This window comes from Cucumis melo, chromosome 5 (assembly GCF_025177605.1).
Source record: "Cucumis melo cultivar AY chromosome 5, USDA_Cmelo_AY_1.0, whole genome shotgun sequence".
NCBI classification, from domain to species: domain Eukaryota; kingdom Viridiplantae; phylum Streptophyta; class Magnoliopsida; order Cucurbitales; family Cucurbitaceae; genus Cucumis; species Cucumis melo.
In genome coordinates this window covers 291,324-312,977 of record NC_066861.1, presented here as the reverse complement: position 1 = coordinate 312,977, position 21,654 = coordinate 291,324, and the positions used below count along the sequence as shown (strand labels likewise).

The 21,654-nt window shown below is 36.0% G+C and overlaps 7 protein-coding genes across 10 annotated transcripts; 3 read left to right on the top strand and 4 right to left on the bottom strand.

Moving 5' to 3' along the window:
- Positions 1–910: 910 nt before the first annotated feature.
- LOC103491616 (NDR1/HIN1-like protein 6) lies at positions 911–2,060 on the bottom strand. Its single transcript, XM_008451646.3, has one exon. The coding sequence runs from the start codon at positions 1,887–1,889 to the stop codon at positions 1,113–1,115; it is 777 nt and encodes a 258-aa protein (XP_008449868.2). The 5' UTR covers positions 1,890–2,060; the 3' UTR covers positions 911–1,112.
- Positions 2,061–5,292: 3,232 nt separating this feature from the next.
- LOC103491615 (F-box/WD-40 repeat-containing protein At5g21040) lies at positions 5,293–7,662 on the top strand. Its single transcript, XM_051084994.1, has 2 exons — positions 5,293–5,441; positions 5,558–7,662. The coding sequence occupies exon 2, from the start codon at positions 5,731–5,733 to the stop codon at positions 7,390–7,392; it is 1,662 nt and encodes a 553-aa protein (XP_050940951.1). The 5' UTR covers positions 5,293–5,441; positions 5,558–5,730; the 3' UTR covers positions 7,393–7,662.
- On the top strand, positions 5,311–12,781 carry LOC103491620 (geranylgeranyl diphosphate reductase, chloroplastic-like). 3 transcript variants are annotated; one of them, XM_051084996.1, is made up of 5 exons: positions 5,311–5,441; positions 9,837–9,995; positions 10,068–10,355; positions 10,427–10,691; positions 10,776–12,781. In XM_051084996.1, exon 5 carries the CDS (start codon positions 11,291–11,293, stop codon positions 12,656–12,658), a length of 1,368 nt encoding a protein of 455 aa, XP_050940953.1. In that variant the 5' UTR covers positions 5,311–5,441; positions 9,837–9,995; positions 10,068–10,355; positions 10,427–10,691; positions 10,776–11,290; the 3' UTR covers positions 12,659–12,781. The 3 variants fall into 3 exon arrangements, with proteins under 3 accessions (XP_050940953.1, XP_050940952.1, XP_050940954.1); XM_051084995.1 differs by having other exon boundaries at positions 10,068–10,691; XM_051084997.1 differs by having other exon boundaries at positions 9,837–10,315.
- On the top strand, positions 10,400–11,005 carry LOC127143794 (GDSL esterase/lipase At1g71250-like). Its single transcript, XM_017045308.2, has 2 exons — positions 10,400–10,691; positions 10,776–11,005. The coding sequence occupies exons 1-2, from the start codon at positions 10,400–10,402 to the stop codon at positions 11,003–11,005; spliced, it is 522 nt and encodes a 173-aa protein (XP_016900797.2).
- Positions 12,718–15,992, bottom strand: LOC103491618 (NADH--cytochrome b5 reductase 1-like). The gene is made up of 9 exons (XM_008451650.3): positions 15,590–15,992; positions 15,241–15,382; positions 15,025–15,115; positions 14,865–14,942; positions 13,612–13,692; positions 13,409–13,498; positions 13,253–13,318; positions 13,081–13,167; positions 12,718–12,961 (listed from the first exon to the last, which is right to left on the bottom strand). The coding sequence occupies exons 1-9, from the start codon at positions 15,696–15,698 to the stop codon at positions 12,869–12,871; spliced, it is 837 nt and encodes a 278-aa protein (XP_008449872.2). The 5' UTR covers positions 15,699–15,992; the 3' UTR covers positions 12,718–12,868.
- Positions 15,993–16,533: 541 nt separating this feature from the next.
- Positions 16,534–18,066, bottom strand: LOC103491680 (uncharacterized). 2 transcript variants are annotated; one of them, XM_017045222.2, is made up of 5 exons: positions 17,619–18,066; positions 17,476–17,540; positions 17,333–17,393; positions 17,106–17,252; positions 16,534–16,889 (listed from the first exon to the last, which is right to left on the bottom strand). In XM_017045222.2, exons 1-5 carry the CDS (start codon positions 17,815–17,817, stop codon positions 16,780–16,782), a joined length of 582 nt encoding a protein of 193 aa, XP_016900711.2. In that variant the 5' UTR covers positions 17,818–18,066; the 3' UTR covers positions 16,534–16,779. The 2 variants fall into 2 exon arrangements, with proteins under 2 accessions (XP_016900711.2, XP_016900712.1); XM_017045223.2 differs by having other exon boundaries at positions 16,534–16,863; positions 17,619–17,925.
- A 1,950-nt stretch (positions 18,067–20,016) lies between these two features.
- On the bottom strand, positions 20,017–21,364 carry LOC103491622 (uncharacterized). Its single transcript, XM_008451654.3, has 2 exons — positions 20,843–21,364; positions 20,017–20,680 (listed from the first exon to the last, which is right to left on the bottom strand). The coding sequence occupies exons 1-2, from the start codon at positions 20,943–20,945 to the stop codon at positions 20,193–20,195; spliced, it is 591 nt and encodes a 196-aa protein (XP_008449876.1). The 5' UTR covers positions 20,946–21,364; the 3' UTR covers positions 20,017–20,192.
- Positions 21,365–21,654: the final 290 nt, after the last annotated feature.

The window sequence follows — 21,654 nt, the reverse complement described above, 5'->3', positions numbered from 1 at the left end:
CACGTGTTCCAAATAATATGAAGATATCGAAATGTTGACGTGACAATTTATGTAACCTAAATAAGTTTAAAGTAACTATCGCGTTAGCTTGATATTGATGAAATAGCAAAGTTGCTACTCAGGTGAATGTTAAAGCTAACTACAATCTATATATGCCAAAATGGTTGACCTTTTTTTAAGTTAGAACAATGAAATAAAACTATTGAAAAGCAATACAACAAATTTTCTTTTAGATACTTGGGACTAGTTTGTTTAACTTGATGGGTTTTGAGATAGATTTTTCAAACAAATATATTTCAACTTGTACAATAATCACTTTTGAAGACGTTAAGAGTATAACGTCAAGTAACTATTAATCAACGATTACTATTTTTCAAATTTTCGAAAACTTGTCAATGTAATCAAACCATTTAAATATCCAACAATCCTATCAAACCCTACTCTCTTCAACCCTTCTCTACAAGTCGTGTACTCCCGAAAAACACACATATCATCTTCTAATTAAAAGTCATACACAACAAATTGTATTTGCTTAATTGTTTTTATCGTCGCACGAAGAATAATTGAACCACGCCATAATTCATAACAAAATTATATAGCATTTTCGCTTATTAATTAATATATTCGGAGTTAATTTATAAAAAACTAATCAAAATTTAATTAAACGCCTATATCCATTTTCAATCTCTCATGTAAAATTAATTAAATAATTATTTTACCAATAGTAATGTCGTAACTTAAAAATATCACTACTTTAGTACAAGATTTTGAAGATTTGAGTATCATTTGTATGAACAACAAGTAGATACAAATAAAATTAGTAAATAACTACTAATTTAAGAATAGATCACTTTTTGAAGTGTTTTAAACACGAATATTTAAGAAAAGAAAACTTGGATGGAAAAAAGTATTAATTAAAATATATGCTCATATGATATATGGTTTATTTTCAATAATTACTAATATGCACCGTGTATTACAAAAAGAAAAAAAAATCAATGATAATATACATATACTATAAAAAGAAAAAGAATAATAATAACTCAAAAAACACAAATAGTAATTAAAAATAGAAACAAAGCACCGTACAAAAACGCCGCCGGTGTTTTAATTTATAGCCGGAGCTTGAACTTGCAGCTACTGTTCTTAATGACGATATCGCTATTCGCCGAAACGCTATCAACCAACAGTCTGCACGTCGCCGAGAATTTCACCTTCATCAGCTTCAAGCTCCCCAACTTTATCCTCACTGGCTGTCTCACATTCAGATTCAACGGAATATTTCCAGTCTCTTGATGCTGCTGCTGCAGCGTCGTGAAAAGCGCGGTCGCGTTTTCTGTCACTCCCACCAACGGCACGTTCAACACCGTCCTGTTCCGATGTCCTTGGTAAAATTTCGGTAAAGCCCCTTCGCAAAGCTTCGTTTCCGTGTACCACGCGCTTATATGGCTTCCTCCTTCGTAGTAGATTCCGATTTTCTTGTTAGGGTTCACAGTGGTCAGAGTTAGGTTGAAAACAGCGTCCAGTCGGTCGTTTCCGCTCAACGTAAACTGCGATACTTTCAATCTATCGATTGAATACTCCGGAAGCTTCGGTCGGAACACCAGGTACAGGATTCCGATGACGATTCCGATCAAAACCAGAAGAAGGACTAAAATCGAGATCGTCCAACACAGGCACCTGCAGCAACAACTTCGCCTCTTCTTTGGTGGCTTCGAGTGCATCACCGGAATCGTGCGCTGAAACGGTGGATATTGAACTGCAGTAGTAGTATCTGCAGCATCGGATTTCTGGGTTCCACGTGGGACCAAGGGGTCGGTAGGAGCCGCGGGTGTGGGCGATGGTGCCTCAACGTCGTGGACTGGATGTATCTTTTGGTGCTCCGCCATGGACCGGCCGGCGACTCGATACGAAAGTGGTAATAAATTCTATGTAGAAAATGATCAAAATGAAATTAAAACAAAACGAATTGGTGTATGGAAATATATGTGTTGTTATAGTAACACGTATATATATATATAGATATATAAGAATTATAGAAATTTGGAGGATGGTATTATGCTAAGTCGTGGAATGAACATGTGATGTGAGACTTTTTAACATTCAATTTTTGACTTTTGGTTTTGGGATGTGGCTTTCTAAGAAGGGAACTTCGAATTCAAGAAAAAGGGGGAGTGGGAAAGTATTCTTATTTGATTTTAGTGATTATATTGTTTCAAAATGTTGACTAATAATTGATTATTATTGTGGAAATTTCATTTACGATTTTTTTGATGCGTACATGGTGAGAACTCACAACAATATTATCCTTCTTTTTCTCCCAATGTCAATTTTATATTTCAATCTAATGGTTGGCTGTTAATTTTTAGATTTTATTATTATTATTATTATTATACGAGGGAAGATTATGATCTTTTTCACGAGGTGATGAATTATTATTTATAAAGAAAATAGTTGAAAATATTTACCAAATATATTAAATTTATCTAAAAAATTTATCCTTGGTTCATTTTGCTCTTTATTCCAACTTTAAATTAAGAGAAAACAAAATAATGGACAAGAATTTAACTAATGCCAAATATTATTTCTAGCCCAATTATGACTTGAAACTAATGTATATACTACTTTTACAGTGTTTAAATCTTAAATTATTGTATCAATGCATGCAGTTCAAACCTTATTTGGAACTTAAAACTTATAAAGATTATTTTCCAAAAAAGATAGAAATATTTGCACAATAAAAAAAGATATACATGTTTATAGATATGATGGACCGATTATTATCTTATATTAAAGTTGATTCGTTTAATTTTGTTGACCATTGGAAATAGGAATAGAAGAATTAAGTCAAACAAATAAACGTAGACGTAGCAAAACAAATAAATCTGTATGAAAAAACCTAAATTACAGGACGAAGAAAGGTATGGTTTGAGTGTAAATCAATACTTAAATACTAACAAATTGAAAATGGATTTGTTGAGAAAATAATTAATGATAATAATATTTAGGGGGGGGGGGGGGGGTGCGGTAAGCATGGGAATAGTTTAGTTGAAATTTGAGAAAGATTTGTGAAAAAAAGAATACATTATATAATTGAAAAGTAGTTCACCGAAGAAATGGTCTTTTTTGTTTGCGTGTTCTCATCTCTCTTATAATAATTATGTTTGTTATATATTTCAAATTTTGAATGAAAACTATACATCAATAAAATATCTTAAACACTTAACAGGTGATATTTTTTTTAAAAAATAAAAGCAGAAATTCTTGAAGGCTATTTGGAAGTCTATTTTCCCGATTGAGAAGCTACTTGGTGGCGGTGTTCTAGAAAACATAGCTACCATACTTACTCTTTTATTATTATTATTATTATTAGAGTGTTAGTGTAATTATTTCAAATATTTGGTGAACGAGGGAGGATGAGCCGCGGAATTAACGGTGTCTAACTCAATAACGGAGTATATACAGAGAACTAAAGTCAATTAAAATTCAATGAAACCATAGGGAAAAAATTAAAAAAAAAAAAAAGAAAAAAGAGTGTCAATTTTATTCTTCTGTTTATCTTTAAACAAATATTTATTTTTTTTCTAAATTTTATAGTTTTGTACCGATCTATACCTTTATAGTGGATGTATAGTGGTAAATTATGTTAATTGAAATAAAAATATGAAAACGAAAATGAATTAATTTAGACGTGGAAGGGAATGGGAAGGTTTTTAGTTAGGGAGGAGACGCGTGTGAGAGATAAAAAGTCATGAGAGGCGGCTCTGGAAAGCTTGTTTTGAGCTAAATAAATAATAAATAATAAATAATAAATAATAAATAATAAATAATAAATAATAAATAATAAATAATAAATAATAAATAATAAATAATAAATAATAAATAATAAATAATAAATAATAAATAATAAATAATAAATAATAAATAATAAATAATAAATAATAAATAATAAATAATAAATAATAAATAATAAATAATAAATAATAAATAATAAATAATAAATAATAAATAAATGTTTTGCCTTTTTCTTTTAGTCGAAATAATGTATAGAAATAAATGTAAATTTGAGTTTGCCCAATAAAAGTTTTGATCACCTAATATATTTGACTTCAGGTAATTGGCTTGGCCCTGGTAGTGTTATGGGCACGCCATTCCACACATCTCCCTATCCAAACTACAAATGTATTATATGTTTATGTGACTAAATTAGAGAATGTGTAACAATATTTAATTACAACTTGACCATACCATGACCTAATTCATGTATCACTAAAATTGAAATTCTTGGTTTAATTAAACGATCTATTTTTATGGTTATTTCGGTGTCAATTAACTACAATATTTAGGTATTTTTTTTGTAATGCGGTGAAACAATTAATCATCAACTAAAATTTAATATGGGTTAATAGTTAAAAAATTGTGGGTTGAGTTTTTCTGTTTAAATATGAGAAGTCCTTCTGGAATGAAATAGAAATTTCGATCGGACATAAAATGAAGAGGGTGTAGAGAAACTCTTTTCTACCCTACACTACATGCTCTTTATCTATTAAGTTTACTTAATGTTCAAATTTTAATTTTTTTTTTTTTTTTTTGAGATCAAGAAAAGTAAACATTACGATTATTATATCTTTTATCTTTAGGTATTTTTGTTTTTTTTTTTAGTACAAAATTTTGCAATATTTTATTTGAATGAAAAGTGGTATTGGAAATGGACCATTTAATAAATGTGATTTTAGAAAATTTATTTGGTTGAAAATGAATTTAGAAATCGTTAAAGAAAACAAATTAATTAAAGAAATGAAAAAAGTCTACCCTAATGAAATTTGTGGGAATGGAGATTGAAATAGTGGAGAAGGGACAGCGACACCCTCCCCGAGAAGTGATATTTACTTCCACGATATTGTACAGAAAAGGAAATGAAGTATGAATATTAAATACGTTGGCTACTCATTTGCCTTAATTTACTAATTTAATTTTCCAATACAAAAATTTAAATCTTAAATTTTATAAACTAAATTGAAATACTAACACAATAAATTATAACATCTCTGGATAGAGAGAACAAATAAATAAAAGAAAGAGTGAGTAGATGAAACTATATCCGCACGTAATCTATTCGAGTGGATTCACCGGTTCGTGCCAGCCATTCGAGCCGGGCCCTCATCGGCTCGCACCATCCACTGGAGTCGGATCCTGACCGGTTCGTACATGGAGGTCTGATATGGGCCCCCAGTTCTCATCAAACAATTCGGTGAGTCCATTCAGCTTCAGCGGTGGAAATTGGTTTCCTTCTTTGTTCAATGTTCTTTCCTTTCCTCTCTCATCTTCTTCACTTTCCTCTGCAAATCCCTAAATCCTCAACTTATCTCACTTCTTCTCTTCTCTTCTCTTCTCTTCTCTTCATCCAACAAGGATCGTCTGCTCCTTCTTCATTCTTCCAGGTACCCTTTGTTCTTCTTCGCTTTCGCATAATCCTCATTTCTCCCTTTGTTTTTTTGGATTAGGAATTTAGGATTAGGATTTCCTCTCCCAATTTCTCTTCTTTTTCTTTTTGCAGCTCGATCCTTGTTGGTTTCCTCCCATTTCCTCTTCTCTTCGTTTTCTCCAGGGTTTATTTTTTCCCATTCTATTGTTGGGGGTTCTTTTCTTTTGGTGTAGATTTTTTTGTCGAATCTTCTCTCGAATTTGGTTTATATTTTTTCCTTCTAGTCTTAGGTTCAGATTTATTTTATGGCATTTGAATGCCAGAAATCTGCCGGGATTTATAGAGATTCAAGGGTTATTGGAAAAAATTATTGTGAGAAACCAACCACTGGATCAAGTTGTTTCAACCTAGAAGCCGAATCAGAGGGAATTGAATCTGACGAATCGGAGAATATTGCCTCCCTCACTTCCAAACGTTTGCTCTCTATAAATGCGCCCGTTGGTTGTCGGTCAATTACCGACCTTCCTCCTGCAATTATATCTGAGATTTTGAACTGCCTTGATCCAAAGGAGCTTGGCATTGTGTCTTGTGTGTCTACTGTTCTTCATAGCATAGCATCTGAACACCATGTATGGAAGGAATTCTACAGCGAGAGATGGGGACTTCCAGTTCCAGCTCAATCGGCACCCGTGGTTCCTAATGGACTTTCCGATGAGAAGTCATGGAAAGATCTTTTTGTGGAGAGAGAGTTTAGAAGTAAAACTTTTATGGGGCGATACACTATGGAGGTTTTGCATGGGCACACCGAAGCAGTTCGTACAGTTTTTGTTCTGGCTTCTGCAAAGCTGATATTTACTTCTGGTTATGATTCGATTGTGAGAATCTGGGAATTGGAAGAAGGGTTATCCATTGCCTCATCGCGATCGCTTGGTTGCACCATTCGAGCTCTTGCAGCTGATACAAATCTATTGATTGCTGGAGGGACAGATGGCTTCATCCATTGTTGGAAGGCAATAGAGGGGCTTTCGTACTTGTTTGATGTGAAAGGCCCTCTAAATCACAATATCGAATTCCGGCTTTGGGGACATGAAGGACCTATAACTTCACTTGCTCTGGATCTAACAAGGATTTATAGTGGTTCGTGGGACATGACTGTTCGAGTATGGGATCGGTTTTCGCATCAATGCTTAAGTATCTTGAGGCATGGTGACTGGGTTTGGGGATTAGTCCCTCATGATACGACTGTTGCCAGTACATCAGGCTCAGATGTATATGTTTGGGATACCAATAGTGGGGAATTGGCTACTGTCATTCATGATGCTCATGTTGGCTATGCTTATGCCCTTGCGCGAAGCCATACAGGGGATTTTATATTTACTGGAGGGGAAGATGGTGCTATTCACATGTTTGATATAACCAATCGTCATGTTGATACAAGTGCTCAACTGGTTGGATCTTGGATTCCTCATTCAGGACCAGTTTACTCTCTAGCATTTGAGTTTCCATGGTTGGTTTCAGCTTCAAGTGATGGGAAACTCTCACTGATTGACGTGCGACCGCTACTAAGGACCAAGAAACGAACTCTGTGGAAGAGAGATTCGAGGGGACAGCATGTTCAGAGTATCAGTGTGGAGCCTCCACAGAGAATGTTACATGGATTTGGTAGCAATTTGTTTGGTGTGGACATCGGTATGGATCGTATTGTTTGCGGAGGAGAGGAAGGGGTTGTGAGGATCTGGAACTTCACGCAAGCTCTGGAAGCCGAACGAAGAGCTCGTGCTCTGAGAGGAATTAGGTTAGAGAATAGGATGAGACGGCGTAGGCTTCAAATAGAAATGAACACCAAAAGTGGTGGTGCAAGGAGTGATCAGTGCTCGTTTGCAGCAAAGAAAACACCGATGAACGGTGGTGATCGTGTTAGTGTTTGGCACAACAAACGTGGGGTGAGTGGGAAGCTGAAAGCTTAGGTGATGGAATCATTTGATTATCTGTTTCCTCAATTTGAATTTGGAGTGATGATTAAGTAAAGCTGATAACAGTGAATTTTAGTTGTTAATTCTGTTTCTCAATTTCAAGTACAGGCTAATTGCTAATTGCCTGATTCTGTTACCTTCCCATAAGCTTCCAAACCTGCCCATGTTGCTTCATTTGTATGTGATAGAACGTTGTTATATAGAAAACCTCAAAAAACGAAAGATCTTCTTTCAACTATTCTGAATTCAAGCTTTAGTTATTTAGGGCCTGTTTGGTAACGTTCTTGTTTCCTGTTTCTTGTTTTTGTTTCCATTTTCTAAGAAACAGAAGTGTTTGATAACGTTTCTTGTTTCTCGTTCTCAAAAAAAGTAGAAACGTTTCTCATTTTATAAAGAATTATTGGGAACAAAAAAAAGTAGTTTCTTCTGTTCCGTTTCTCAATTGCTTTTATTGGTTTCCTTTTTCTCAATTTATTTCTATTTGTTTCCTTTTCCTTTTTCTCAATTATTTTTTTTCCTTTCATTTTTCTCAATTATTTTTATTGGCTTTTTTCTTTTTCTCAATTATTTTTATTGGTTTCCTTTTCATTTTTCTCAATTATTTTTATTTCTTTTATTTTCCTTTTTCTCAATTATTTTTATTGGTTCATTTTTCTTTTTTCAATTATTTTTATTGGTTTCCTTTTCCTTTTATCTCCATCGTCTTCTCCAAATAATCATCCTCTTCCTCTTTTACTCATCGTTTTTCTTTGCACACTGTCTTCCTCTTCACCTCTCACCGTCTTTCTCGACAACCCGAACTCTTCCTCTTCGTCGGATCCATAGTTTTTGCCTGATTGTTCCTCTTCGTCGGATCCATAGTTTTCATCTTTCTCTTTGTGCAAATCTGGATTTTCGTTGTGGGTTTTTCTCTAAAGCATCATATGTTAAGAGTTAAAGGTTAAATTTTGTTTTGTTTCTTTCAATTCTGAATATTGAAGACATAATAACTTACTTTAAAATTAATATTAAATTCTAGATGTCACGAAATAACGATGAGATTGTAGAAATTGATGGATTAAAAAGAGAAATTGCCTGAGTAAGAGATGATATTGCCAATCAAATTTGGTAACATTTGAAGGATAAATATAATTTTATGTTTATGTTATTATTTCGTATTAAATGAATAAACTTTTGATAATTTTATTTGTTATGTTTGATGGATAGACCTATATTTTTGTTTAATGTTTAATTGAAGTAGATGTGAAAAATAAAAAATAAATCTAGAAGAAAATCAATAAACAAGAAACAGTTATCGAATACTTTTTTTGTTTATGTTTCTTTTTTTTTTCAAGAAACAAAAAATAGAAACAGTTATCAAACGCATTACTGTTTCTTGTTCTAAAAAAAGAAGAAACAGGAAACAAGAAACAAGAAACAAGAAACAAGAAACAGAGAATAGAAACGTTACCAAACGGGCCCTTAAGTGTTCTTTTAGCTCTCTCTCTCTCTCTCTTATTTAAACTTAACTTTTATTTTTTTTTTATTTAATCTATGATAAGAATTAGGTAAAGGGGCATTTTAGTTGAAAAAAGCTTCAAACTATGCAGCTTTTAAATTAAGATTGTGAAGGCTTTACGCGGTAATAGATTTATGGCAACCAATAAATTTTAACTCAAATCATTTCAATCTTATTTAATAACCCTTTGTTTTTTTAGTTAAAAAAAGGCAGTTTAGAAAATTTTATTTAGTTTTAAAAAGTATTTTTATTATCATTATATTTACTCAATAAGAGATGCAACCCACAAGAGAAAGTAATCTTAATTCTTATTTTAAAAACACCAAAAAATATTTTAAAAAATTTTATTCGATGGATAGAAAAAGAAAAGGAGAAAGTATAGGATTTTTTTTTTCAACCTTACGTTCAAAAAGTTAACAAATGAAAAGAATAAAAGCGAGATTATTCCAAACTTTAGAGGCTTAGACGTAGAGTTAAAAAGTCAAGAAAGATTCAAATGCAACTTTAGGTCAAAAGTGTGATTTTTTATATATTCAAATTTTATATAGTATTATAATAAATAATGATGCAAAATTTATCATATAAAATATATGAATAAATTAATTAGTAACGAGTGAGATTCAACATATAACTATTTTCGATAGTCATGCTTATTGCAAACAAAACCTTACTCTCTAAATCCTTACCAAACACATACTTGAAAAGAACATGAAATAAATACGTGTGATAGAAACATTTATTTTAAAAATTTGCAATATAAAAAATGGTAATCAAAGCAATCAGTTTCTCATCCAATTGGTACTAAGAGTTAAACACCAACCTTAGCTCATGCAAGAAATGATTAGAAACACCAAAACTGAACTCAAAGATTAATCAGAAACTCATCGCATCAATATGGGTTTGATCTTCATTGCTCATCTCATCCTCTTGATTAATACAGGTGCAGCTCTTGAATCCAACGTCACCGCCATGTTCTTGTTGGGAGATTCTTCTGTAGATTGCGGCTTCAATACTCTGTTTTACCCTCGTCTCCACCGCAATTTCTCTCTTCTTCCCTGTGACACCAATGCCACTTCCTCCCTTCTTCCTTTTCTTCTTGGTTCATCTCTTAACCCTTTTTTTCTTGATTGTTTCTTTTACTTTCTTGTGTAATGTTACTATTCTCTTGCAGCTGACAAGATCGGCCTCCCGCATGCTCAACCTTGGTACAATCAGAATGGATCCCTCGAAGCCATCCTAAATGGCCTCAACTTCGGTTCCCCACAAGCAACGATCATGAGCAACGGGCAAAGCTATCAGTCTCTCAACCAACAACTACGCCAAGTCCTCGATGCCATTCAACTTTTACGCTTGCAACTCGGGCAACACGCTGCTCGCCATTTCATCCAATCATCCCTCTTCTACCTCTCGTTTGGTGAGGTTGATTTCATCAATCTTTATCTTTTGAAATCGTCTGCACGTAAGTATGGTGGTGAGGAATTTGCTCGACTGCTAGTATCGCAAATGGTGATTGCCATAAGAAACTTGCAGGAAGCTGGAGCGAGAAAGATCGTATGCATGGGAATACTGCCGTTGGGATGCAGTCCTCGAGTGCTGTCTGAATGGCGTGATTCCCCTGTGGATACGTTTGATAAGAAGGGGTGTGTGAAAGAGATGAATGAATTGATTGGGAAGTACAATGAAGTAATGGGAGAGGAAATGGTGAAGCTGAATGCAGAGTTCGAAGATACTCAAATGATATTTTGCGACGTTTACAAAGGGATGACGGAGATCATTGGAAATCCAACTCGATATGGTATGTGCAATAAAATGTGATTTGGGTTGTTAAAAGTGAAATATTGTAGTTTTGAAATGACGACAAATTGTGTACTGCGTGTAGGATTCAAGGAATCAAAGAGTGCGTGTTGTGGGGTTGGCTGGTATAATGCAAGCGCAGTAGGATGTGTGGCAATGGAGATAGCGTGCAGGGATGTTAGGAGATATGTGTGGTGGGATTTGTACAATCCCACGGGAGTTGTAAATTCTTTGCTTGCGGATTCAGCATGGAGGAATCAACCCTTCTCCACAATCTGCCATCCATCCACTGTTCAAGATTTACTACTCACATGAGTTTCCATAGGGCAAATTTTTGTACTTTTGTTGGGTTGTTTTCATAATTTGACCTAAAAGAATCTATATTTTCCTAATTGGGTCTTCCTACTAGTTGGGTTGGTTCAGAATGCAATCACTCAAAGTTGTGAATAATAAAATAAACAAAATCCAATGTCCTTTTCGTACTGCCAAACTGGTAATCGCAATCACTCAACATCCCATTAAACAAAGGTTTCCCAAAAAAGACTAGACGGCACAAACCTAAATCCTTCCGCCTTCATTTCCAGATCTCAACTCCCTTCAATGGCTGCCCGTTGCCTCCAAGGTTTCTCCTCTCTTTCTCTAAGCCCTACTACCACACACACTCCATCCTCCCGCCCTCCTTCTCTTCTCATAACCTGCTCCTCTAAATCCGACAATGCCCCTCTTATTGGCCGCAAGCTCCGAGCTGCCGTCATTGGCGGTGGCCCTGCGGGATCTTCCGCTGCCGAAGCTCTCGCAGCTGGTGGCATCGAGACTTACCTATTTGAGCGCAGTCCATCATCTGCCAAGCCATGTGGCGGCGCTCTCCCTCTATGTATGCTTACTGAGTTCGACATCCCTGCTCACCTCATCGATCGCCATGTTACTCGTATGAAAATTATTTCGCCGTCCAATCTCGCCGTCGACTTCGGAAAAACCTTGAAAGCCCATGAGTTCATACCCATGCTACGCCGCGAAGTGCTTGATTCCTTCCTCCGTTCCCGCGCTCAGTCCAACGGTGCTAATCTCATCCAGGGCCTCGTGCTGAATCTCGAGCTCCCTACCTCCTCCAAAGCACCGTACGTCGTGCATTACACAGCTGAAAACTCCCGGAAATCCTTGGCCGTGGATGTGGTGATCGGTGCGGACGGCGCCAACAGCCGTGTAGCAAAGTCGATCGACGCCGGAGATTACACGTGCGCGATCGCCTTCCAAGAGAGAATCAAATTACCAGAGGAGAAAATGGAGTACTACGAGAATCTGGCGGAAATGTACGTAGGGAACGACGTATCGCCAGATTTTTATGCTTGGGTATTTCCAAAATGCGACCATGTGGCAGTGGGGACGGGGACGGTGTGCTCAAAACAAGACATAAAGCGTTACCAAAGAGGAATAAGGGAAAGGGCAAAGAGGAAGATAAGCGGAGGGAAGGTGATGAAAGTAGAGGCACATCCGATACCGGAGCACCCGCGAGCAAGGCGAGTGGTAGGGCGGGTGGCGCTGGTAGGTGACGCGGCAGGATACGTGACAAAGTGCTCGGGCGAAGGCATATATTTTGCAGCGAAATCGGGGAGAATGTGCGGAGAGGCGGTGGTGAGAGCATCGGAAGGAGGGGAGAGGATGATCGGAGAAAGGGATCTGAAGAGAGAGTATTTGAGAGAGTGGGATACCAAGTACGTGGGAACGTTCAGGTTCTTGGATGTGTTGCAGAGAGTGTTTTATGGGGACAATGCCGGAAGGGAGGCATTGGTGGAGATGTGTGGGAATGAGTATGTGCAGAGAATGACATTTGAAAGCTATTTGTACAAGAAATTGGCTGAGGGAAACCGATTGGAAGATGCTAAGTTGATGTGGAACACCATTGGAAGTCTCATCAAGTGTGGAATTGTTGGGAGAACAGAGACTCACAAGGTTGCATCTTTCCTCTAGCTTTGTTTGTAGTTGTAATCTGCCTTACCTTTGTTTTTGTGTGAAATCATCAAATCAAGTTCTATTCCAAACATTGATATACTCCATTTTATTAATGTGGTTCTTCGTTTGGATGGGTATACATTTTAATTTCATGAGATTGGATGAATTGAATTAAATGGGGTAAATAAAGTAAAAAGAGTAAATAATGGGATTGGATAATTTGGATTATTAGAACTGAAACTGCATTTGGGAAGTGTAGCCAATAGTGTTGAGGTAAGCTGCCATAGCTTTGTTCATGGGTGGTGGTCCGCACCTCAAAATCTGTTGCAAAATGAAGAACATTGCCTTCTTTTAGCGCAAAGTCTCTCTTACAGAGAATGAAAAACGAATGAAGTGTCAAGGGTGTAGTAAAGCAAAGCAAAGCAAAGCAGAGTACACACCCGGACATTAGGGGATGGCGCAGGACAGTGCAGCCGTATCATTTCCTCAGTTACAAAGCCAACACCACCATCCCATTCTTCTGGAGGCTGTACAGTGCAGAGAGCAGAGAGCAATTACAAAAAGACATAAAGAAACTGCAGAATGTATTTGCAAAACCCCCAAGTTGTTTACCTGATTGAGGACATAGTAGATAGAAAAACGGGTAGGGAACGTAGTTGCAAGACTATCCAATTCTTCCTGCAAACACAAGTAGAATAGAGGGTATACGTGGTTTAATATAGGGTAGTTCCAATTTCCAAATCCAAATTAAGAGACCAGAAAGAGCACCTTCAGAAGAATGTCTTCATAAGTAACATTAGCATAGATAAGATGCACGTTGGTGCGATCCACTGGATTTTCTAGTATTGCTCTTGCAACCTGAAAATGAAAAATGAAAAAGTTCAGCAATGTCGAATATATTTGTTTGTTAAGACAGATAGAACACAAATACCAATACGAATCTTCACTCAAAACTTAGCCCGTGCTCATACCTGGAACATAGGAGTTATGCCTGTGCCTCCAGCAAGCATTCCAAAGGCCTCTACTTCATTAGGTTCATACTTGAATCGTCCCTACAACCATTTGCACACACAGACAGAAAACAACTCTATAAATAATAAATAATATGATTCTGAGTATGACAACGTGCGCAAAGGCTAATTAAATGCTTTCTTCTCTATAATTTTTCAAGTTGGGTAGGGCTGCAGGGGCCATATAAGCAAATGATTATCAAGATCAAAGATTATTAGTTACTTGGATAATAAAATTAATCAAGGAAAAACAAACTTCGATCCACTCTTTCATCGGAACTAATCGCACGAGTCTCTTGTCATGGCTGTACTTGAATGTAAATTTATGTACTAAATAAAGAAATATAGTTGAATGCAAATAAGTTAGTTAGTGGTATATAATTAAATTTATCTTCAACCAATTGCTTAAGCAAGCTTTTAGGTGAAATTCCCCTACCTCACAACCCTTCACAACCCTGCACTCGGAACACCCCCATTTCAAAATTCTGAACCTTCTTCCAGAGACCATATAACCTTATGGCATTACGAATATCATGCCAATGGCCCAAATCCAAGATTCCCTGGCCCAGTTTTAGATTTTTCCAATTCAAAGGTAAATAAATCAATATTTAAAAGCACCTCGCTCCTCGAGAACTAAAAATTTGAGATCAAAACTAGTTGACTGTTCGATGCACTTCCTCGAAGTTCTAATAACCTAATATTGAATGATGAATCCCCCAGAAAGAAGTTATTTTTATCCTAGATGGTCAGTCTTTGCCTTCATTTTTTAATTCCATTCAATTCAAACTCTAAGACTTTAAGTGGTTAAATCAATACCTCCTTAGATGAAATAAATAACTAATAAACATTACTCACATACCAATCAATAAATCACCTAAAACTCAACAAATAAACGACTACAATCGAGCCAAAAACTTGTGTGAACCAAAACATTAAAACAAAAGAAAACAACTCATCAACTCAGCAATAGAATACTTTAAACACATCTAAAAAGCATCCAACACCACCATAGAAACTAGCACCCACAAACATATCCACACCCAGTCCAGCCATATGTGTAAATACTCGTTTACTCATAGATATTTGGAAAAAAAGAGAAGAAGAAAACTAGTCTAATGAAAGGTATTAACTGACTTATTCAAGCCAAATATTCAATGTTCAAATTAACAAATTCTACTTAATGTAGTTGCTGCTGAAGGACAAGTTAGCAATACCTTTGGACCTTTCACAGCCAAGTAATCACCTTCACGCATCTCACGAAAGTGATGGGACATCCTTCCTTGTGGATACATCTACATACAATCGTAGTTGTAAGCCAAAGTACCAAATGTTAAAAACTACAAACTATTGCATATTGGAAGTTTAAGGCTATACCTTAATGACCAACTCAAAGTATCCAACATCTGTGTCCAAAGTGGTTGGGGTGTAAGGTTTCACAACATCTTCACCTTGGCTATCTTTTCCTCTGTACAACAACACATCAATAAATCGTCTGAAGATTCATAACATTCCATAGATGAATCTTCACTCCACTATACAAAGTGGAGAGAGTTTCTTCTTGAATCAAACGAGTATTAAAGTGAATAAAACCTGCAGCTCATATGCTGCCCAATCGGCAGCCCCAAGATTGAGGTTGGAGTCGGAAGAGAGAATCTGAACTTTGCTACATTGTGGCTAACCTGTGTGCGTTTAACTAGTTTAAATTCCTTGAAGTTATCAGGGTCCAAGCAACCTATCATAACAGAAAACAACAAATCAAAAAAAGACATCGAAAACATCTTGAAGTAGCAAGAAATCGCAAATAACAATAAAATGAAACAGGGTTGGAAGGGTTTGTTCCGGGTATTCTCAAATCCCAATACTCGGAGCTTGGTATTCTCATCAAGCAAAACAACAAAGAAAGGCACGAGTAGAAGGAACTGCAAAAGAGAACAAGAACCTTTGGATTTGGATTTCTTGGCGACGTAGAAATAGTAGGCAGTGGCAACGCCGACAGCAACCACAGCGACGGTGGTGGTGAGAAGCTCAGGCCTGAAACTCGTCGGCATTTGGGTAGGAAAAAAGAGGAATTGGATCACAAAGCTTCAATGGTTGCCGTACTCGGGAGATGCGGATGCAGCCGAAAAGAAGAAAGGGAAATACGGAATGAATGAATCAAGGGATTATTTTACTTTTCGCATAAATCAAATCACAATACGCTTTTTTACAACCCACTACCACTCCCATTACTGAACTGACTTCGAATCTTCTTCCGATGGGATTAACATTTATATGAAATTGTTCCAACTCAAATTTATTCCATTCCACAACTTGTTCCTATCCTACATAACTTATACCTTCTTGTCTTATTCTTACAAATTCAACCGACCTATACTAAAATATTAGTTTTAATTTTAATTTTAATTTTCTAAAGTAATTTATTTATTTCAGTAATTCGGATTAGTTAGTTATTAATTACTGTTGAGTTTGTTCACTTTGGTTTAAAATTTAGTTTCATTCTTTGATAACTTTTTGTTTTAGTACAATAGGAATAGATGGATAGTTTAAATTCTCTTTGCCCCCAAATCCTTCCCAAAGATAAAAGACCACTAGGAGTGAAGTCAACTCCATTCCCTTAACTTTTACTTCTGGGGACAAACATGTGGTTAAAGAGTTGTACAATTAAGTTTAGATCAAAGGAATATATTCCAGTCAAAATGAGTTTATCCTTGCAACTGTTGTAAAGAAAAGAGAAGAATATATTCTAAAACTCGCATGATAAATGAAAGTTGTATTTATTTATACCTATATTTAACTGGTTTCTCTCTCCTCCCCGATTAAAATAAAAATATTGTAGCAGTAGCTGAAGTAGTGACTTAGAATTCGAATGTGAATAAGGGAAAGTGAAGAAGAGAAGTAAAGAGGGTAAATATAATAATGAAGAGGAGTTGGCATTCAATTACAGGACACTGGGCACCAAAATGAAGGAAGATTGCCTTCTTTTTTAGCAAAGGAATTCAAGTAGAGGTGCTGATCTGGGTCTCTAACACAAACAGAACAATCAGATAACTCATTGGAAAAATTCGTCCGAACCAAAGGTTTTAGAATACAAAATGTGCAGATGTTTGCACATAAAATCTGGCATTTCTCTCAACTTGTTTCAGAATCACTGATTGGCTCCTCAGTTTCTTCTTGGATTTTGCTTGCAGCTTCAACAGTTCTCAGCTTTGAGACCTGAAACATGGCCAGATGGATGTCCCCTGTCAGCAAAAGAAACATCACAACGAATCGATTCAGATGAGTATCAAATGAAACAACAAGTCTTTTCCTTTGGAAAATGTAAACAAAATGCAGAAACAGATTGAGACCAGCAATCTTTATGTTGAATTGAAGAGGGTAAAACAACAAAATGTAAAACTCAAGAAATGGGAAATGGGGTAGTCTCATAAAAGAAAAGAGGGGAGAAATTATAGTACCAAAAGTAATGCAATTGCCAGATGATACAGCAGCAACAACCCCAGGGTTAAGCCTCTTGTCGTCGATGAAAGTCCCATTGGTGCTATCTAGATCTATGACCAACAGCTTGTCTTCTTGGTTTTTGATACGAGCATGTTGACCCGAGACTGCTTACATTTCAGAAAACAACTCAATGAAGTTAATGCCAAAACAAGAACCCAGGATTTAGATTAGGGGAAAATTAGACCTGTAGCAACCGGAATTACAATGTCAGCTTTATCAGGAAGGCGGCCAACAGTGACCTCATTCTGCATTAACCCCAAAAAGATTTTCAGACCAGAGGTGGCTCCACTAAATAGAGACTCGCAATGGATTATTATTCGAACTCACCGACACAATTTCGAAAGCATCTGGCATTTCTACTTTTGAACCTATATGCTTCCACTCTCCATCGCCTGTGAACATAATAATTTACCAAATCTTCAAGTAAAATGATGCAACAGAATAAAGGTTAAGGAAGCGATGTGGCTGACCGACGGGTACCAGAAGCCAGCGGGAAGAAGCTTGTATATGTCGAAGAAGCGATCGTCCCCTTGGCCGGAACTGAATGCTGAGACTGAGACGGGGCAATAACGATGGCGAAAGGCCGGAGAGTGTGCTTCGATGTAGGGATGGGGTTGAGGAATTGGAATAATTGAAGAAGGAAAGAGAGGAATGGACGGCCAACTCCATAGCTGTGCAAATTCTGCAGAGGTTTCAGGAGCTCAGTGATTCGACAATGATCATCATCTTCTGTGTGGCCGTCATTTAATGCTTTTTACGGATAACTCCATTTGTTTTATCACTGGCGACAAATGATATGTGTGTGTATATATATAAATTTGTCTCATCACTCCTTAAGCAATATAAAGTGATTTATAAACTTTCAATTTACATCAATGAGATGGTTGAATTTGATTCGAAAAAGGTAAGGTTGTATAGATTGTTTGTAATTCTCAAGAATCTCCTAATTGCAACGAACAAGTGCCTTTTAAAATTAAAATTCACTGAGTACCACCGAGTATGGAGGATTGCCATTGATACCGCATTTTAATTCCTTATAATTTTAAGGGTTTTTTGTTTTATAATGTTCTTTCATGTTAACAAGGAAAACTTTCCTTTTTTAGAAAACATTAGTTAGTAACAAAATTAAAATCCACATTTTGCAATTTAATGCTATTTGGATCCATTTCTAGGAACGAGTAAGTAATAAACTTGTTCTGAAACTGGAATCATGTATCTGCTTCTGCTTCCGGTTTTGATAAAATTTTTAATCGCTGTTACCAAATATGAATTATTTGTCGAGAAGTTTATTCCAATTTCTAAGAGGACATTATTGATTGTGGACAAAAATGGGCAACAAAATGTAATTCCAAAACGCTAGAGACGATCGATCTCTTTCAGAAATCGGTTTCTTTCAAAATAATTTGATAAAGGAAAAAGAGTGAAAATTGAAAGAAAAAAATGGTGAGTTTTAGGTCCAGTATTAGTCAAAATTTCCGTGGAAAAAAATTATGCCGCGAGTTGATCCGCGGTATCCATTCTAATCTTCTCAAGTTGCTGCTTCTTCTCCTTCTTCCTCTTCTTCAATTTGGTAGCGGTTCCGAGTATAGGTTTGCTATGATCAATGTACTTTCCTCCAAAGAACTGGCCAAGCACCTTGCCGCATCCCGAACAACACCTGTCAACGATGCCAAAACAATTAAAAACACAGAATCGATCTCAACCAAGAGACAAGTTACGCATAAATCAAATACGAACAAACAATTAATATCCGATTTGCCAAAGGCTCTTTACGTCACTGACGCGGTACAAAAAAAGAAAAAAAGAAAAAAAGAAAAAAAGAAAAAAGAGAGCGGATTACTATTAGAATTAGAGGAATGGTAATCCGAAGAACAAATCAGATTAAAAACGAGAAACAATGAAGAGATCAATGTGCGCAGAGGATAGAACACAAAAGCGAAGAGGATCGGAGCGGATTCTCACATGAAATCATCGAAGCGATCGGGTTCCCGATGTGTGAGGCAGTGAGAACAATGCAGCATTGAGCGGGAGTGGGAGCGTGAAGGAAACGAAGCTTCCGGTTGCAGAGAAGCGAGAGGAAGAAGCAAAAAGAGAGTGACGATGTATTAGAAAAGAAATTGGGGGCGGAAGATGTGTTCGTAATTCTCAACCCTAACGCGTTTTTTTGGCTATTTATATGTTCGATCTACCTTCTATTCCGTATTCTTCATGGACTTAATATATTTGCTATTGGGAAATTACCCTTACCTTCGTCGTTTCTATACGGACTTTATGAAGTTTTTCGAGGCTGGTTTGGTACTTTTACGTCTCCTATGCAATAATATTTATGCTATTCTTTTTTTGACAATTTCTCTTAAATTTATTTCTTTTCATTCAATTACCCTAAACAAAACGTGATAGATCACCCGGAATAAAAATCGCGGGTCCCATAATATGAGTTTTGACTTCGTTTGTTCTCTACTTGTACTTACTCAAATATTTAAATTTGTAATCAAATAACACAATTCGATTGATTAGTTAAAATAATTGAATTGATTATTTTAAAGTGCTCATGTTCAAAAATTACGTATCATGGTCAATGTCTTTGTAGTCATAACTACCATTGTTGTGTTACTATTACCATTAAAATAGTATCAATTTTGATACATAATATCTATTTAGTACTATATTTACCATTAAAGTTTAACGCAATCCAATTAATAAACTTAAGATGCTCAATTCGATTGCATTTAAGAACTACTTATCATGACTATTAGCATTGTAGTTATTGTTATAACTAACACAATTGTTCGAAAAATTATCAATTTTAACATATTTATTGCTATTGTTTACTTTCAGAACTAGAAATAGAGTAGTGATAACTATAAATTTGATCACAATTTCAAATAAACAAAATAAAAACAAATTCAATTATGTTTATAATTCAAGTTATCCATCAAATTTCTTTACAATTATATTAAACTCCCGGTAAATTTTGTTATGGCCTGAATTTCATTATTGTACTTGGATGCAATACAAATTATAAGTCACCAATGTTGAATGAATCACTGTGAAGGTTGTTCCACTTCGACAGGCATGATGGGGCTCAGGCTCCTAGCATACCAAAGCAACAATAAGGCAGATGGCAGCAAAATAGGCAAAACCAACTTTAGGAACACACAGGGAATCGTCTCTTTTAAACGTTGTCCCGTTGAAATTGTCAACTTTCCGTTGTTTTTTGGAGTGTCACTGTGTGGTTCGTTGTGGTTGGAAGCCAAATTAGTTTGCTTTATTTCTTGATCTTCCAAAATAGGATTGTGATGAGGTTGTTGTTTGGAGTTGGACTGGTCCTGCTGCAATGGCTGGCGGACATGAAGAATGCCACTCTTGTATTTGGCAGTAATGTTAGCGGTGTTGCAGTTTGACGGGATTTCGAACTCTTTGTAAAAGCGCTGCATTGTGTGCTTGTTATTGCTCTTCAATGCCCGCTCCCCACTAATCCTCAACTTTCTTTTTGAGGATACTTGAACCTTAATTTGCTCCTTTTCGAAACCTACAGTAGTGTTGAATTTTGAATTAGTCACACCACAAAATTAAATCAAATTAAATTTGGCTACACTCTGTATTACATATCAATTAGGAGTATTTAGGCCGGCAAGAAGTTGGAAGAACCAAAATGGAGATAATAATTAGGGGGGGACAGGATTGGACAAACCAGGAATGTAGAGGGTGAGAATGATGCAGCCGTCCTCTTCCGACCGCTCCACCGGAGGTTCGAAATCTTCATAAGTCCGGTGATGTTTGTTGGATGATGCCATATTATATTAGTTTGTTTTTGTTGATTTGATGAATGTTTGTGTGAAAGAAATTATGGTTTCGGTTTTATAGAGATGGAAAGGAATGGTTTTATTATATTTCTTGATGTGGGGGAAGGTGAAGGTTCTTTAATTTGCTTCTTTGGGGTGTATAATGTATATACCTTTACCTTCTTTTGCAATCTTAAATTATATTGTGCACAGAATCATTTTACAGAGTATGTTTGTGTTTGTTTTCTCTTTTTCTTATTGAATTCGCCACCAAGCTTTGGAATCTTTCTTCCTCTTCCCTTTCTGTTTTCCTCACGTTGTTTCTAAGCTAACATTAACCACTCAAGCTCCTTTTTGGAAACATACCCACTCAAGTTTAATTCAACATGATTGTAGACTATACATTTTATATAATATATCAAAACTGCACAAAGAATATTTATAAATAGAATAAAATTTCAAGCTTATTAGATATTATCGGTGTTTAGAGGCTATCAATAATAAATGATAATTTATTATATTTTGATTCATTTTGTTATATTTGAGAATATATGATAGTAAACTTGAGGGGTTAGCTGCTGTGCCTACGCTAAATCCACGGGGGCGGCCAGGTTGCATAATTTGAGTTTGACCATGTGACTGATATTGGTAGTGGAGTCGGACCACATGAGATTCAGTTTCTTCATTTGAGTCTTGAGATGTTTTTTTAAAAGAATAAAGA

Coding starts and splice junctions, on each gene's coding strand:
- LOC103491680 (XM_017045222.2), bottom strand. CDS start 17,817: ATGGAGTTGGCCGTCCATTCCTCTCTTTCCTTCTTCAATTATTCCAAT. Junction 17,541..17,618: donor CTGGCTTCTGGTACCCGTCG/GTCAGCCACATC, acceptor TTATGTTCACAG/GCGATGGAGAGTGGAAGCAT. Junction 16,890..17,105: donor TGGCAATTGCATTACTTTTG/GTACTATAATTT, acceptor TTTTGCTGACAG/GGGACATCCATCTGGCCATG.
- LOC103491618 (XM_008451650.3), bottom strand. CDS start 15,698: ATGCCGACGAGTTTCAGGCCTGAGCTTCTCACCACCACCGTCGCTGTG. Junction 14,943..15,024: donor ACTTTGAGTTGGTCATTAAG/GTATAGCCTTAA, acceptor GATTGTATGTAG/ATGTATCCACAAGGAAGGAT. Junction 13,319..13,408: donor ATGAAGACATTCTTCTGAAG/GTGCTCTTTCTG, acceptor TTGTGTTTGCAG/GAAGAATTGGATAGTCTTGC.
- LOC103491620 (XM_051084996.1), top strand. CDS start 11,291: ATGGCTGCCCGTTGCCTCCAAGGTTTCTCCTCTCTTTCTCTAAGCCCT.
- LOC103491615 (XM_051084994.1), top strand. CDS start 5,731: ATGGCATTTGAATGCCAGAAATCTGCCGGGATTTATAGAGATTCAAGG.
- LOC127143794 (XM_017045308.2), top strand. CDS start 10,400: ATGGTGATTGCCATAAGAAACTTGCAGGAAGCTGGAGCGAGAAAGATC. Junction 10,692..10,775: donor TGGAAATCCAACTCGATATG/GTATGTGCAATA, acceptor TACTGCGTGTAG/GATTCAAGGAATCAAAGAGT.
- LOC103491622 (XM_008451654.3), bottom strand. CDS start 20,945: ATGGCATCATCCAACAAACATCACCGGACTTATGAAGATTTCGAACCT. Junction 20,681..20,842: donor TCTCACCCTCTACATTCCTG/GTTTGTCCAATC, acceptor ACACTACTGTAG/GTTTCGAAAAGGAGCAAATT.
- LOC103491616 (XM_008451646.3), bottom strand. CDS start 1,889: ATGGCGGAGCACCAAAAGATACATCCAGTCCACGACGTTGAGGCACCA.